At 67.5% G+C, this 15471-nt stretch overlaps 7 protein-coding genes across 7 annotated transcripts; 4 read left to right on the top strand and 3 right to left on the bottom strand.

Annotated features, from left to right (window-relative positions):
- Positions 1–49: 49 nt before the first annotated feature.
- MICPUN_56626 (predicted protein) lies at positions 50–304 on the top strand (the record flags this gene model as incomplete). The annotated part of the gene is made up of 1 exon (XM_002500752.1): positions 50–304. One exon carries the CDS (start codon positions 50–52, stop codon positions 302–304), a length of 255 nt encoding a protein of 84 aa, XP_002500798.1.
- Positions 305–719: 415 nt separating this feature from the next.
- MICPUN_80268 (predicted protein) lies at positions 720–1435 on the top strand (the record flags this gene model as incomplete). The annotated part of the gene is made up of 2 exons (XM_002500751.1): positions 720–1048; positions 1156–1435. Coding segments are annotated over 2 exons (609 nt in total), but the record flags the coding sequence as incomplete, so codon positions are not given.
- Positions 1436–2288: 853 nt separating this feature from the next.
- Positions 2289–4004, bottom strand: MICPUN_56624 (predicted protein; the record flags this gene model as incomplete). The annotated part of the gene is made up of 1 exon (XM_002500305.1): positions 2289–4004. The coding sequence occupies one exon, from the start codon at positions 4002–4004 to the stop codon at positions 2289–2291; it is 1716 nt and encodes a 571-aa protein (XP_002500351.1).
- Positions 4005–4478: 474 nt separating this feature from the next.
- On the top strand, positions 4479–7766 carry MICPUN_56623 (predicted protein; the record flags this gene model as incomplete). The annotated part of the gene is made up of 1 exon (XM_002500750.1): positions 4479–7766. The coding sequence occupies one exon, from the start codon at positions 4479–4481 to the stop codon at positions 7764–7766; it is 3288 nt and encodes a 1095-aa protein (XP_002500796.1).
- A 152-nt stretch (positions 7767–7918) lies between these two features.
- Positions 7919–9148, bottom strand: MICPUN_56622 (predicted protein; the record flags this gene model as incomplete). The annotated part of the gene is made up of 1 exon (XM_002500304.1): positions 7919–9148. The coding sequence occupies one exon, from the start codon at positions 9146–9148 to the stop codon at positions 7919–7921; it is 1230 nt and encodes a 409-aa protein (XP_002500350.1).
- Positions 9149–9389: 241 nt separating this feature from the next.
- On the bottom strand, positions 9390–10052 carry MICPUN_99254 (predicted protein; the record flags this gene model as incomplete). Its single annotated transcript, XM_002500303.1, has 1 exon — positions 9390–10052. The coding sequence occupies one exon, from the start codon at positions 10050–10052 to the stop codon at positions 9390–9392; it is 663 nt and encodes a 220-aa protein (XP_002500349.1).
- Positions 10053–10886: 834 nt separating this feature from the next.
- Positions 10887–15443, top strand: MICPUN_56620 (predicted protein; the record flags this gene model as incomplete). Its single annotated transcript, XM_002500749.1, has 1 exon — positions 10887–15443. The coding sequence occupies one exon, from the start codon at positions 10887–10889 to the stop codon at positions 15441–15443; it is 4557 nt and encodes a 1518-aa protein (XP_002500795.1).
- Positions 15444–15471: the final 28 nt, after the last annotated feature.

The following is a 15471-nucleotide window of genomic DNA, read 5'->3' as shown; positions in this document are numbered from 1 at the left end:
CGTGATCACGCCTCCGCGCCACACGCACGCGCGCCGCCAGTCGCCGGCCATGTCCCAGTTTTTGCGCCAGCTCGGCGCCCTTAAGGTGAAGGAGGTCCCCAAGTTCCTCCAGGACAAGGTCACCGTCGCCAACGTCACCTCCCACACCCAGAAGTTCATCGCCGAGTACAAGACCAAGTACATCGACGCGGGATCCCCGATGCCCATCTACCACGTCATGTGCGGCGTGTTCGTGACCGCCTACATCACCGTGTGGCCCACCGAGTACCGCCACATGATGGCCGCCAAGCACGGGCACCACTGATCCGGTGATCGGGCGTGTTTCCTTGGCGGGTGGGGGGGGAAGAGGGGCCCGGGTGACTAGGGCTCCGCGCGGGGCGATATTTTTTGGGTCGCTTCTCGAACGATTAGCCGAGGGGTCGCCGCGCGTGGCCGCGGCTCCCGGCGTTGTAATTCTTACTTGAACCGTAGCATCCTCGCGTGCGCGTCTCGTCCGTGCGTGTCAACCCCCGACGGGGTCGACCCCGCGCCCCGACCCGCCTGGTCCAGCCCACGATCGCGGAGCCCCTCGTGCCCCTTCGAGCCAGCGAAAACGAGTCTCCCTGTGACTGGCTCTCATACGATTGACTGGATTCATCCCGCCCCCCCGCTCGGCGAGCTCGGCTCGCGGGCGCCAGCCGCATTCAGAGTTTGAGGCGGTGTCACGCGCGCGGCGAACGATGTCGTACAATGGCATCGGTCTGCAGACCACCCGCGGTTCCGGGACCAACGGCTACGTCCAGACGAACAAGTTCCACCGCAGCGCCTCCCGCCTGCAGCGCACCGAGTGGCGCGACCTCAAAGACATCCACGGTGCCGGGCCCAAGTCCAACAAGCCCAACGAGGAGATCCTCGCGCACCAGCGCAAGCGCGAGATCGAGGTGAAGCTCGCGCAGCTCGAGGATGATCTGGAGGAGAAGGGCGTGGACGCGGAGGAGATCGCCGAGCGGCTGAAGGAGGCTCGCGTCAAGTTCGAGCGCGAGGCCGAGCGGAAGAGCGGGCCCGGACCGTGAGTCACCACCCGCCCGCCGCTTCGCGACGGAAGAGTCGACCCGACATTTCGCGCCAACCCTAAAACCCGTTCGCTGACCACGCCCTCCCCGCTTCCGACCTCAGGGCCGACGACACGCACGCCATCGCCAGGCGCAAAGCCGAGAAGATGGAGTCCCTCCGCAGGGCCTTCGGCATCACCAGGGAGCACGCCGAGGAGAGGGAGGGCGAAGCGTTCGATCAGGATCTCCAGGCGAAGATCCGAGACCAGAAGCGCGCGGACCGCGAGGAGGAGATGCGCCAGCGCGAGGAGCGCCGCGTGAAGGAGCAGCGTCGCAGGGAGAAGGAGCGTAAACGCGCGGAGAAGGAGCGGAAAGAGGCGGAGAAGGTTCGCAAGAAGGAGGAGAAGAGGGCGCTGAAAGAGCGAGCGCGAATGGAGAAGGCGGGCATCACGTTTGAGCCGGCCGCGGCGCGCGGCGACGACGGGGCCCGGGGCAGGGGCAGGGGCAGGAGTTGGAGCCCGGCCGAGCGTGGCAGGGGTAGGCCTCGGACCCAGGAGGACCTCGACGCGGAGATGGACGGGTACATGGCCGTCGCGAGGAAGGTTCAGAACCGCGGGGGCGGGTCGCGATCGAGGTCCAGGTCCAGGTCGCGGTCGAGGTCCAGGTCCAGGTCCAGGTCCAGGTCGAGGTCCAGGTCCAGGTCCAGGTCCAGGTCGTTCTCGAGGTCCCGGTCTTTCTCGAGGTCCCGGTCGAGGTCGAGGTCCCGGTCGTTCTCGAGGTCGCCGCGTCGCCGCGGTAGGAGCTACAGCCGCAGCCGGTCCCGCTCCCCGAGAAAGCAAGTTTCTCGGAGGGGAAGGGCCTCTCCGAGCCGCGGCGGGAGCTTCAGCCGGTCGCCGCGGCGGCGGGGCGCTCGCGGCGGGACTCGCGTCGACAGCCGAAGCCCCCGAAGCGGAGGCGGTGTCGGACCGGGGGGAACTAAGCGCGCGCGTCGCGACTCGATCGAGGAGCCCGGCGGTCGGGGCGGGCGAGGCTCTTCTCCCGGGCGCGGGGACGGGAACTCGGCGAGCGACGACCGCGGGGGCGGAGAGAAGAAGAGGAGACGACGGAAGAGGAGCCCGTCCTCGTCCAGCTCATCGAGCAGCTCCAGCAGCGGCTCGTCGAGCAGCAGCAGCGGCTCATCGAGCAGCTCCAGCAGCAGCCGCTAGCGACGGAGCGATTGACGCGTAATAAAATGAAATTTCTGAAATGACTCGACGGCTATCCTCCGCCGCAGCCTCCTCCTCCGCCGCAGCCGCCTCCGCCGCCTCCACAGCCTCCTCCGCCGCAGCCTCCTCCGCCGTAGCTGCCTCCACAGGCTCCGCCGACGCCGCCTCCGCCGCTTCCACAGGCTGCGCCGCACCCGCCGCCGTAAGAACTCGTCGTCGGCTGTCGCGCGGGGCCGAGCCCGTAGTCATTCTTCTGTTGACCACCGCCGCAACAAAAGACGCAGCAACCCCGGTTCTGATACTGTGCGATGACGTGGCGGATGTCCACCGGCGTGACAAACGTCGCGTGCAAGTACTTCTCGCAATGTGGTACCGGGAAGGAACAAGTGGTGATGAAGCTAGCGTCATCAACATCCGCGATGAACTCGGGCGGAAATATCCCAATCGGAACCTGAAAGCGAAGCCAAGCTCCCTCGACGAGTTCGGTCGTCCCTGCGTACCGCACTTTTACCTTGACGTACTGCACGCCCGGGTCGACAGCTCGTTCGAAAGGCGGCGGCACTAGCTCCTCGAAGGTGCATATCCAGCCCGACTTTTCGTTTCCCCTCGAGGTGTAATCGTAGATTCTGGACGGGGGAGCGTAGAAGACGTTTGGGGCGAGCTCGACGGCGGGGATTCTCTGGTTGAAGGTGCTGCCCTCCGTCACGGGCCCGGGCGCGCGCGAAGGCGGAATCGGCCTCGGAAACTGGCACGTCCAGTACCAGTCAGGAGCGTCGCCCCGCCACATCGCCCCCCTTCGGGCGTACGGTTCGTCCCACGTGCTGACAGGGTAATGCGTCCTCCACAGCTCCATCGTCCGCCGTCCTCGCACTTCGAGCTTTGCGCCCGGCGTCCTGTCGTTGACGGAGTCGTCGTGGCCGATCGCGTTCCGGTACGTGGCGGTTCGCATTTCCTTCTCGTAGACACTCGGCACCGACAAGTGCGCGTGCCACACCAGGTCCTGATCGTACGTCGGCACCAGAAACTCCCCGGGGAAGTCCCGCCAAAGGATGACGAGCATGGCGTACCGCCTCGCCGCGCGATGAATGAAATCCTCGTCGCCGTAAGTCTCAGACGGGAGTACCTGCCACAGGAAACCCCCCTGCCGAGTCGCGCTGCCGATCATATCGCACGACGACGAATCGAACGAGATCGCACTCGAGGACCCGCGTGGTGGGAGACGCCCGCCGCGGCGGCGGTGATCGACGAGCGCCGCCTCGAGGTCGAAGGGCCACTCGGGCGCAATCGCGTTCCACGCGTCCCGAGCGAACGATTCCGCCGCCTGGTCGTCCGAAGGGGCGCCGTCGCCCGCGACGAGGAACGGATCCGCGGGGTCGACGAGGCGACCGAACGCGCGCTCGCAGTCGACTCGGTACGCGTCGGGGTCGAGGCGGTGCAGGTGGTGCATCCACTGGACGTCCAGGGGCGCCGCGAGCTTCCTGGGGGATGCGGAGTTCTCCGAGGCGAGCAGGGGCATCCAAACGTGTTCGTACCGCGCTTTCGCGAGGTCGAACACCTCCGTGGGGTGGTAGAGTGCGCCGGGCATCATACCCGGGACGGTTTCGTGCGCGAAGTGAACCCGCGCGAGGAAGCGTCGCAGGTCCGCCGCGGCAGTCGCCAGACGGTCCAAAGTGGCCTGTGAAAATGGCAGCCCCGCGCTCGGCTCGGCGGGTCTCCTGCCGAACATTTCGGCGACGGGCGAGGGGGGATGGAGGACGGCGCAGGCCATGTCGATATGCGGCACGTGTGCGGCGCAAAATGTCGCTTTTTGTGGGGTGTCCCGGGTGGGGATGCGTCTCCGGGACTGTACTGAGTGTTAAATTCGTCGTCTGTTTTGTTGTTGTCGTCTGGGCTCTTTGCTTCAGTTGTCCGCTCTTTGCTTGTCCGCAGGATCCGCCCGCCTGGTTCCTACCTGGCGGTCCAACCGACTTCCCCACAAAAAACCAGATCCGGACTTCCCTGGTTAATCGTAAACATGTCTGAAGCCAAACTGACTGGCAGTTACAAGTCAAACAGACTAACTTTTAATTCTGTTTTTTTGTTGCTGGGTCTGGGTGGATTTTAGCGCGGGGCGCGGGATGTCGAGGAAAATAATGTAACCGCCGCGGAGCGCGCGGCTCACATCGGATCCTCGCCGTCGAGCCCGCAGAGACCGCGTCGCGCGGTGTCAGGACACGCGTATCGATACATCGATCGCGCCCCGATGCCATCGCGATTCCCCCACGGCGGCGAGGACGCCCCGCTGCTCGCCGGCGACTCCCGCGGCCGCGGCGGCAATGCCAAGAAATCGGATTCGGGCGCCGACAGGCTCCTGAGCCGTGGCGTGACCGCGCTCGCCGCGCTGCTGCTTATCGGCCTGTGCGTGATGCTCGGCGTGCATCTCATGGGCTCGTACCACTCCGCTGATAGCGACCTGTCGAACAAGGACAGGTCCTGGATCGAGACCCTCGACGACGGCACCAAGATCCTGCACGGCGCGGACGGCAAGCTCTCCATCGTGTCCGGCGATGCCGGCAAGAAGTCCAGCAAGCACCACAAGAAGAAGAAGGGGACCGACGACATCCTCGACCTCCTCCACAACGAGAACGCCAAGGGCTCCATCGAGGGCGAGATCGACCCGAACAAGGACATCGCGTCGCAGCAGAACGACATCCTTCTCAACAAGGAGAAGGAGATGATGGACCAGCTCACCGCGATGGCCAAGGGCAAAGGTGGCCCCGACGCCAAAGGGTCCTCGAAGAAGCCCTCGGTGAACCCCGCGGAGGCTGCCGAGAAGATGCTCGCGGGCGGTAACGCCCCCACGACCTCCACGTTCGACCCGCGCGCCGCGCTCAGGCACCACGAGGAGGCCCTGGAGCACCTCTCCACGAAGGACAAGAAGGCCAACGAAAATCTCAAGCTCACCGACCAGGAAAAGTCGGAGCTCGAGCAGCTCGAGGAGCTCACGCGCAAGCCCCCGCCGGGCCCGCCCGCGTACGTCACCCCCGAAGAACAGCTCCTCCACAAGGCGGCGATGAAGGCGAAGAAGCACGACGAGAAGGGCGCCGAGGATTGGTACAACCAGCTCGACGATTCCGTGGACGTCTTCGAGGTTCGAAACCAGGCGCTGATCGAGTTGGAGGAGGCATCGCATAAGAAGGACGACAAGAAGGGCGCCGAGGGTGTCGAATCGACCAAGGCGAGCGCCAAGCACGCGGCGAAGGCGAGCGCCAAGGCGAAGGCGACTAAGCCCTCGGCCGAGCCCATCGCTTCGACTGAGCTCGAGCCCGTCGCTTCGACTGAGCCCGAGCCCGTCGCTTCGACTGAGCCCGAGCCCGTCGCTGATAAGGAAGGTGAGGTGGCCAAGACGGGCGAGGATGAGCTCGAGGCTGATGTCGAGCTCGCCGACACCGAACCCGAGCCGGAACCCGAGCCCGAACCCGTCGAGCCCTTCGGCGCTCATGATTCCGAGGCGAAGAACGATGACGAGGACGGCCCCGACCCGGCCGAGCCCATCGAGCCCTTCGGAGCTCACGACTCGAAGGTTGAGGCGGAGCCCGAGGCTGACGACGACGACGAGCCCGTCGAGCCCGTCGAGCCCTTCGGACACGACGACGAGAAGGACGCGGAACCCGTCGAGGAGAAGCCCGACGCCGTCGAGGAGGAAGCCGAAGCCGCCGAGAAGGAGGAGGAGCCCGAGCCAGTGGCGGCGAAGGCAGAGGATCCCGAGCCCGCGGCGAACGCCGAGAAGGAGGAGGAGCCCGAGCCCGTGGCGGCAAAGGAGGAGGAGCCCGAGCCCGCGGCGGCCGCCGAGAAGGAGGAGGAGCCCGAGCCCGCGGCTGCCGCCGACCCCACCTCCGCGGCTCCCGCTTCGGACGCCGGAGACAAGCACCCCACCCCGGAGCAGATCAAATGGTGGAAGGACCACCACCCCAACGGCGCCGCGCTCGGCCACCGCACCCGCAACCGCCGCCCGGTGAGTCGCCGCCCCCGCCACGAGGCCGAGGCCGCGCTCGGGGTCGCCCCGAGCAACCCCAAGGCGTCGTCCGTTCCCGCCTCGAGGTGGTCCGGCGTCGACCTCGCGCAGCACTTGTCGTGCTCCGACTCGCTCGCGGACCCCGCGACTGGTAAAACCTTCGACGTCGCGACGGAATTTTACATGTCCGACGAGACCACCCTGGGTCCCAACGGCGAGGCGATCAAGCTCGGCCCGAGGGCCAGGGCCGTCCGCGACACCACCTTCGTCTCCGCTTTCCTCCGCGTGGACGGTCCTGGGGCGCCGGACCCGACGCGGTACCTCACCGGGGTGCGACACGCGGCGTGCAACGCGGGCCGAGCTCGGCTCAACTCGGTCTTCTTCGCCGATTCCCCGGAGATGTGCGCGCACGTGCGAAGGCTGTACGACAACGGTCGCGCGCTCTCCAACGAGCTCGCGCCGCCCGTCCCGAGGCTCGGGTCCGGCAAGTTCCGGTGCCAGGTGAAGGCTGTCAAGAACCTCCCGCTCAAGCCCGCGACGGGCTTACGGCCCGAGGCTGTCATCGGCGGCTGCGCCAACTCGGCCAACGCGTTCGTGTGGTACAACAAGGTCAACTTCATGGTGGACGCCGCGGAGATGTGCGAGTCGGACCCAGACGCCGAGAAGACGAGTCAGTTCGCGTGGTTCGACGGGGACGTCGCGGGACCCGGCGCGCTCAAGGCGCTCCTGGCGCACCCGCTCGACCCCGCCGCGCTCGTCGCGGGAGCCAAGGACGAGAAGGTGCACTTCACGTGCCACCCCAGGGCGGTCCGCGAGGCCCAGGCGGTGGAGCCGTGCCGCGCCGGAGAGACGATGGTGATGCCACGCGTCTTCTCGGGCACCCCCCAGGCTTTGCGCGGGTTCAAGCGAAGGTGGGACGCCTACATGCACAGGTACGTTCCGCTGTCCACGCACACCGCCGCCGAGCTCGGGCAGTGGCGAATGGCTCGCGGCTTCTTCGCCGATTACAAGAACCCCCCGAACGCGGCGCGAGGCGCGGGTCTGAAACCCGTCGAGGCGGCCATCGCGGTGAACACCAGGAGCGGCGGGTGGACGTGCCCGTGCCCCAGCGAGGAGTACGTCATGAACAGGCTGCTCAATGACGAGATGTTCCCGGAGGAGAAACAGTTCAGCGGGGGAAAGATTGCCATGTTAGTGACGCAGGAGGAGAAGGCCAGGGAAGAGGAGAAGGCGCAGTTGACGGCGAAGGGCGGGGACGCGGTGGCGGGGATGGGCGGGCCGCGTAGGCCCGCCGCGCAGGCCGGGGTTGGGACCGCTTCGTCGTTTTCGCTTCGTCGCGGCTTGGGGTTGCTCGAAGACGGACTCAACGCGGCGGCGCTCGGGGCGGAGGCTATCGAGTCTGACGTCCCGGGGAAGCAGTTCATCGACGCGTCACCGGACGGGACGGACGGGTCGTGCGCGCGCTCGGAGGATGGGACCCCGTCGGGGTTCGCCGAGCTGCCCAGCATGGGTCTCATATCCTGGAGGTTCAACTAAAATCTTAGCGCGGCGTTTCGAATTGATGTAAAATGAATCGTGCGATTGAAATCTTCGATGGTCCGCTCGTCGTTCGTTCGTCTTTCCCCTTCGTCCGTCTTCCCCCTTCGTCCGTCTTCGTTCGTTTCCGTCGTTTCCTCCGCGTCCTCGTCTCACCTCGGGCTGGTTCCGTACAGATCGCCCTTCATGGTCGCGGCGACGGTTGCCCAAGTTTCGGTCCACGCGTCGCCGAGCTCCCGCGTCCAACCCCTGCCCCCCGGGGATACCCCCGAGAGCGCGGTGCCTTCCTCGAGAGCCTCGAGCAGCGCCGAGCCCAGGAGGTCGTAGTGCTCCTCCTCGACGCCGTAGCCGTGGTGCCTCTCTCCCAGCCCCCGGAGCACGGGCACCAGCTCGGACGAGTTCCCGAGCAGGGACACGGCTTTGTCGATTGCGCCGGCTACGTTGACGGCGTGAGACTGAAACTTTGGGTGCGCCCTCACCTCCTCCCAGCTCTCGCAGTCCCTGAACGGAAAGAGCCGGACCAGATCCCAATCGTGTCGGAACAGCGACTTGAACAAGAGTTCGCCGAATCCCTCAATCGTGACCGCGGAGACGATGTCTTTCCAGGACTCGCTCACGAGTTTGGCCACGGACGTCTCGGCGTCTTTTTCCGTCGGGTCATCAGTCGCGGCTTTCTCATCGCCGAGCATCTCGTCGAGGCGACTGGCCCTCGATCGCCCGTCGGGGTTGACGTCCCGCCTGAATATCGCGCGGACGATCCTGTGCTTGAACCCCGCGTCGACGATGGCGGTCGAGTTGAACGCGGCCATCTGGACGTCGAACGGCTGGCCGAGGCACCTGAAGTTGTCGATCCGCCTCCAGTGCGTGTCGGTTCCCTCCGAGTCCCCGACGACCACGGGAGTATCGGAGCCGGTGAGCTCGACGGCGGAGCAGGAGAAGAGGATGTCACCGATTTCGATGCCCGCCTGCTCCGCGGCGCTGTCCTGCCGCACCTTCTCGACCATCGCTATCGTGGCGTCGGGTCCGCAGGTGAAGGTTATTCCCATGTTATGGGCGGGGAGGTCCACCTCCAGGTACATGTCGTCGCGACCCGCGGTGCGAATGACCGTCGCGCTTCGGTTCCGACTGGAGCTCATCCCCTCCCACGCGCCGTCGTCGTCCCCGTCGTAGGAATCCTCGGAGGCGTAATCCCCCTCGCGGACGTCGGAGGCTCGGGCGAGGACGAGGCGAGAAACATCGGACGGGACGAGAAGCGTCGCGCCGCGGATCGGAAACGGCGTATCGCGCGCGAACCCGCGGGCGGGCCGGAGACGACGACCTCCCCCGACGTTCGGGGCGGTCGCGAGCGAAAGAACCGAAGACGACGCGAGCGATGAGAACATGTCGACGTCGGTGGGCGTGACGTGTGTCGCGGCGCGGTGCGTTTCTTCATCCTTTTTCGTTTTGAGAAAAAAGCGAGAGTCTCCCTCGCCTTACTAAGTATGTACCTCCTCGGACCCATTCCGACCTCTCCTCTAGAATACCTCCTCGATGCCTACTATATACACGCCCCGCCTAACAACAGATCATCCCTCCGCGTCACGTCCTCTCTACTCCGCTCCAGCTCCACACCCCGCGCGCCGTTTAGCGGTAGAAGCAGGTGAGGTAAGCGAGGCAGCCGCCGACGATGACAGAGACGAAGACCTCCTGGTTGAGGAGATACCACACCGGCACCTGCAACCTGAACGTCTCGAAGATCATGTTGGGGATCCAATACGTGATTCCGAGGGACACCGCGAACGTGCCCATCACCAGCGCGAAGGCGCGGAAGAACCTCTTGTTGTTGTGCTTGGTCGCCGCGTCGCGATCGATGTTCGCGGAGGGCCCGGGGTCCACGTCCACCAGCTTCATGAACATGCGGAAGGCGTGGAAGATGGTGGCGTAGATGATGGGCTGGATCGTGCGAATGGTCCCCGGGGTGAACCACACGAAGAGGACGGCGGCGACGGAGATGGCGATGTTCACCTTCTTGTCCTTGAGCGGCGCCTCCGAAGGTATCGGCGCCCAGGGTCCGAAGAGCGAAGGCGCGAGGTCGTTCTTGCGAGCCGACTCGGACACCCCGGACATGTCACCGCGGAGCCTGGCGGCGAGGGACGCCTGAACGATCTGCTCGTACGCGTCCTCCATCTGCTTGAGCTTCTCGGGCTCGGTCTTGTAGAGCAGCTTCTTGCGGTTGATCACCTTGGCGAGCTCGTCGCCCGGCGTGCCCTCCTTGACCCCGAGCACCTTGTACGGGTCCTCGGCCATGCCGCCGGCGCCGGCGGCGGCGGAGTTGCGCGTCACGAGGGCATCGCCGCGGCGAGGGGTGGGGAGCGAGACGCTTCCGAGGCCCTTGGGAACGGCCTGCGGTGGACGGACGTGGCGGGAGGGGCGGTGTTCGGTCAGTCCGTCCGCGCGGATCGGTGTCGGGGGAAGGTTCCGGAAGATCGTCCTATCCGAACGCGAACGCCGGGCGACCGCTGGACGCGACGCGATGCGCAGCCGTGGGTGCGGCCTGTACCGCCCCTTGTACCTTCATCCCGCGTGCGTACTCACGGAGCGATGATGAGATCGGGTTCGGTCGTTCGCTCACCTGGGAGACGCGGGTGGGGGCGCCGCGACGGGCGGGGCCGACCGATGCCCTAACCCCGAGGGCGGGAGCGACGGCGGAGACGGTGAAGGCGGACATGTTCGCCTGTTTCGAGGTGTTGCGACGAGTTGACTCGCTTTGCTGTGATGTTCGTGACGACGCGACGCGTGCGACGCTGCGTGATCCGGCGTTGCACACCGAGACTGGCGACGATGCCGGGGCGGAGGTGCTCATCTTTCGCAATCGGCGGTTGGAAGGATCCGGATCGCGATACGGCACGTGATTGGCCGAAGATTTCCCCGAATTGTTTCCCTCAGGGACTGACTGTGAAACTACTACCTATGTGTGATCGTTCGTCTGATTGCCTTTAGTCGAAATCGACCCCATTCCACGTGCAAACAGTCAGAAGCCTCTGAGCGAAAATAAACGCACTATCGTTCCCCCCGTTTCCCGTAACCGTCGCCCGAGAGGTCACGACATCTGCCCCGACAGAACACGCGACGCGGGTGACCATGCCCCCGCCTCGCGGCCGAGGGGCCTCCCCGTTCGGGGATCCCTTCACGTTCGGCAAGCCGCTCGTGCTCAACAGCCAGCCGCCGACGTTCTTCGGCTCGTCGTTGGCGCCCCCCGCCGATGCGTCAGCCTCGGACGCTCCAATGGGCGGAGGTGCCGTGACGCGGTCGCGGTCCGCGCGTCGCAAGGTTGGCGGCTACGGCGTGACCGCCCCCGCCAAGCACGGGCCAAAGGATACCTTCACCCGCACGACGGGGACGGACGCGCCGTCCCCGATCACCGGGGACGACCGGGATAGGCCCGCCAGGAGGGTCGCTCCCCGAGTCGTGACGAAGATCCCGGTCCTCGACGACTGGGAACCCGCCGAGGATGAGAACGAGGATCCGTCGGTGATTCCGCCGCACGTGGACGACGTCCCCGCGAGCGCCGCCGCGACGAAGGCCGCGAGGGGAAGGAACCCCGCGAGGACCGCGGAGACGGCCCGCGGCCCGGCCCCGAGACGCCCCCCGCCGGTCTCGTCGAGGACGACCCGAACGACCACGACGAAACGCCCCGCGTCGGCCAATCTCCGCGAGGAGGACGAGAGAGGGAGGAACGACGCCGCCGCCGTGGTCATCGCCGCGCGCGCGAGGGCCAAGGCTCGGCTCGCCCCGCCCAGGGTCGCCTTCGGCGGCCGCCCGCCCAAGAAACCCTCCCCGGTCAAGCGCCAAAGGCACGACCCGGACCAACCCCCGCCCCCCGATGACCAACAAACCGCCGCCGACGTCGACGTCGTCCCGAGACCCAAGCCCGGGTTTAGCTTCGGCGTCCGCCCGAATCGGGGCGGGCCGAGCCTCTGGGGCCCCGGCAAGGACTCCCCGGGCCCCGCGGCGTACCACGAGGGACCCGCGCCGGAGTGCGATCAGGTCCGCGGCCACGTCCCCGCGGTGACGTTCGGCGCCCCGCCGGATCGGACGAGACGATCGGGCGCGGGGTGGAACGCGGGAGCCTTCCCCGAGCTGGATCCCGACGCCCCCGGACCGGGAGAGTACGCCGGGGGCGACGACACGGCCCGGGTGTTGGACAAGATCGCGGGTAAATCCCGCGCCCCCGCGTTTACCTTTGGAGGGGGTAAGGACGACATCGGCAAAGTCGCCGCCAAGGATTTCGCCGGCGCGCCGGGCCCCGGGGCGTACCACATCGACGAGATCCTGGCCGTCGCCGCGGAGCGAAGGCGCATCGAGAAGGGGTTCAGCTTTGGGGAGAGGGTGGGCGCGGCGTGGCACGAGGCTGGACCGGGGAGGGACGCCCCGGCTCCCGGAACGTACGCGGATGGAACAGAGGTTCGAAGGAGCGGCGGCGGCTTTTCCTTTGGGAACGCGCCCAAGACCCCGTCGTTCATCCCTTCCTCCAAGGACGGCCCAACCCCGGGTCCCGGCGATTACCTCGACAGGAAAAAGGAAAAGGAAAACGGCGGCGGCGAGAACGACGGGGGAGACGGGCGGACGAGGAAGAGCGCCGAGGGCGGGTTCACGTTTGGGTGGCGCCGCCCCGACCCGGCCAAATCCGCGACGGAGCCCGGGCCGGGGGCGTACCACCGCGACGCACAGCTGGACGACCCGGAGGCGCTCCGACCGGGTCCGGCGTTCTCCCTGGGTACCAAGCTCGAGCGCGGCGGGGCCCTGGACGGGAAAAAGGACGCGGCGAAGATGCCGGGGCCGGGAGATTACGAGGTGCGAAAGTCCGCAGAGGCTGGGCCTAGTTACACGATATTCGGGAGGCCAAACGACGGCGTCGTCGTCGGCGTGGACCTGAACGAGAAGGCCTCGCTGCCCGGCCCGGGACGGTACCACACGCCCCTGTCTCCGGGGGGCAGGGCGTACACGCTGGGTTCCCGCATCGAGGAGAAGGATGCGAAACGGGACACCCCCGCGCCGGGTGAGTACGGAGCCCCCATGCCCGTCGGCGCCCAGTGGGGCGATCGCAACAGGGGCTTCTCGGTGCTCGGAAGGGACGCGTGGGCCGGGAAGGGATGGGGCGAGGAGCACGCGGAGGTGCCCGGCGTCGGGCGCTACGACGTCCGCGGGTCCAACTCCAAGCCCCTGCCCTCAGCCCCGGCGTTCACGATGGCCGGCAAGACCAAGGACCCGACTCACGCGCCGCCACCGACTCGCGACATCGGACCGGGCGAGTACGACGGGGACGGCGGCAACAGGCCGCCGTCCGGTCCGAGCTTCACCATCGGAGTGCGCGGTTCCAAGGACGGCGCGTACGGGGACCTGGAAAGCGCGGCGGAGAAGCCGGGGCCCGGAGCGTATCCCAACGCGCCCAAAGCAAAAGACGAGACCCGCGAGTCCGCTCCCTCGTTTACCCTCGGGCGAAAGATCGACGTACCGGACGAGCGCACCAAGGTGGGCCCTACGGGGTTCTCGGAACGTCCGGGGCCCGGGGAGTACCACGCGGACGGGGACGTCGTTCCGCCGGAGGGACCGGGCGGCTTCACGATTTACGAGCGGACCAAATCAACCGAGTTTCGACCCGGCGTCGATTCACCAGGTCCGGCGTACTACGGGGGTTTCACCACCGACGACGTCGAGGGTGGGTTACGAATGTCCATCCACGAGAGGTACGAGTCCGGGAGCGTTTTCCAGCACACGGACCGGTCGGACACGCCGGGGCCGGGTGAGTACGCTCCGGAGGTGTTCCAGTTTCCCGTGCGCGACGACGGCGAGTCGACGTCTTTTGTCGGCGCGCCCCCGGGGTACACCATCGGCGTCAGGAGGGAGTCGAATTACCCGGTTCGAAGGTCGCAGATCGGCGCACCCGGTCCGGGGGAGTACCACCCGACGGAGGGCGACGGCGTCACGGACCCGGCTTGGTCGAAGGGGGTCACCATCGGCGAGCGTCGAGACGAACGCGCTCGAAGATCCCTCGACTCTCGCCCCGGGCCGGGACACTACCACAGGACGCGCGAATCCATCGAGCGCGAGACCGGTCGCAAGGCGCCCGTACCCGGGCCGAAGATTCGCGACAGGAAACCGTGGGAGCGGGAGAAGGTTCTGGAGAAAAAAGCGGACGTTCCGGGCCCGTCCGACTACGACACGGAACCCTCCATGAAAAAGATGGACAAACGCGCGCCCGCCCACCGCATCGGCGAGCGGCGGAACGACGCCGCAGACCGGCGGGGTTCGGGCGAAGGCGCCCCCGGCCCGGGGGAGTACGCCGGCGACGTCGTGCGCGCGCCCGACTGGCGAAGGGGCGCGACGATCATCGCGGATAGGCGAGAGCGGTCGCGAGCCTCCGCGGAGCGCCGGCCGGGTCCCGGGGAGTACCACCGGGACGCCCCGCGGGTGGCCAAGACGGGGGTGAACATCGGGAGAGGGGCGGGTAAGGACGCGCCCGGGGGTGTCTTCGACGCGGCGGGACGCGGGGGTCCGGGGCCCGGGGAATTTGAACCCCCGCCCGGCGCCATTCGGCCGGGGAGGTCGACGGGGGTGAACATCGCGAGGGGCACCGGGAAGGACGCGCCGGGGGGCGTGTTCGAGCGCGCCGGACGCGACGTCCCGGGGCCCGGTGAGCACTGGCCGGACGGGGACGCCGCGAGCGGACGGGGGGGGCGGAGCGGGGGGAAATCCGTCCGGGCCCCCGGGGTGAAGATCCCGGCCACCGGGCACGACGCTCCCGGCGGCGCCGCGGTTTGGCCGGAGGACGCCCCGGGTCCGGGCGAGTACCACGAGGAGCGAACGAAACCGGTTCGGTCCGCGGTGAACATCGGGAAGGCGTCGGGGAAGGACGCCCCGGGCGGGGTCTTCGACGCGGCGCTCAAACGCGGGGGGGGTCCCGGGCCCGGGGAATTCGAGTCGGGTCCAGGCGCGCTCCGGCAAAAGTCAACCGCGGTGAACATGGGCAAGGGGACCGGTCGGGAAGCCCCGGGCGGGGCGATGGACCGTCGCGACGGACCGGGCCCGGGCGAATTCTGGCCCGACGAGGATCCCGCGGCTCCCACCAGGGGACATACCCAGCGGGGGATACCCTTCGGAAAGCCGCCCAAGCCCCCGAGGCCGGGTGCCAAAAAATCATCGGCGCCGGGGCCGGGTGAGTACGCGGGGTCCGTCGTCGGTGCGCCGGACGCTCGAGTCGGACCCACGATCCCGCGGGGCAAACGGCGAGGTCTGGTGAGTAAAGACGCGAGGGACACCCCCGCGCCCGGGGACTTCGAGCCCGACCACCACCCGAAGACTGTGGCGGGACTGGTTCGCGAGGCGCTGAAACGGCCGGGGTCGATGCGAGAGCCGACGGTCCCTCGCGGGGGGAAGAAGGCCGGTTCGGAGCGGACGCCCGGGCCCGGGGAGTACTACTCCGGCCGGGGTGAGATCCGCGTGGACCGCGGGGTGAAGATGCCCACGCGGGAGGCGTGGGAGCGGGACAGGGACAGGGTGAAGGGGTCGGGGCTCGGGCCAAAGTATCACCCGAATCACGAAAAGGTCTCCAAGCCTCTGAGCGTGAAGCAGCCCATGGCGCGGGCTGACGACTACGCGGACTCGTTCCGAAGCACCCGGGGCGGGTCAAGGAGGTGACGGCGTCTTTTAGCACGCGATAGCGGGA

Source organism: Micromonas commoda, chromosome 3 (genome assembly GCF_000090985.2).
Source record: "Micromonas commoda chromosome 3, complete sequence".
Lineage (NCBI taxonomy): Eukaryota > Viridiplantae > Chlorophyta > Mamiellophyceae > Mamiellales > Mamiellaceae > Micromonas > Micromonas commoda.
Note: the sequence above shows the minus strand (reverse complement) of the source record. Positions and strands in the feature narration are given on the sequence as shown.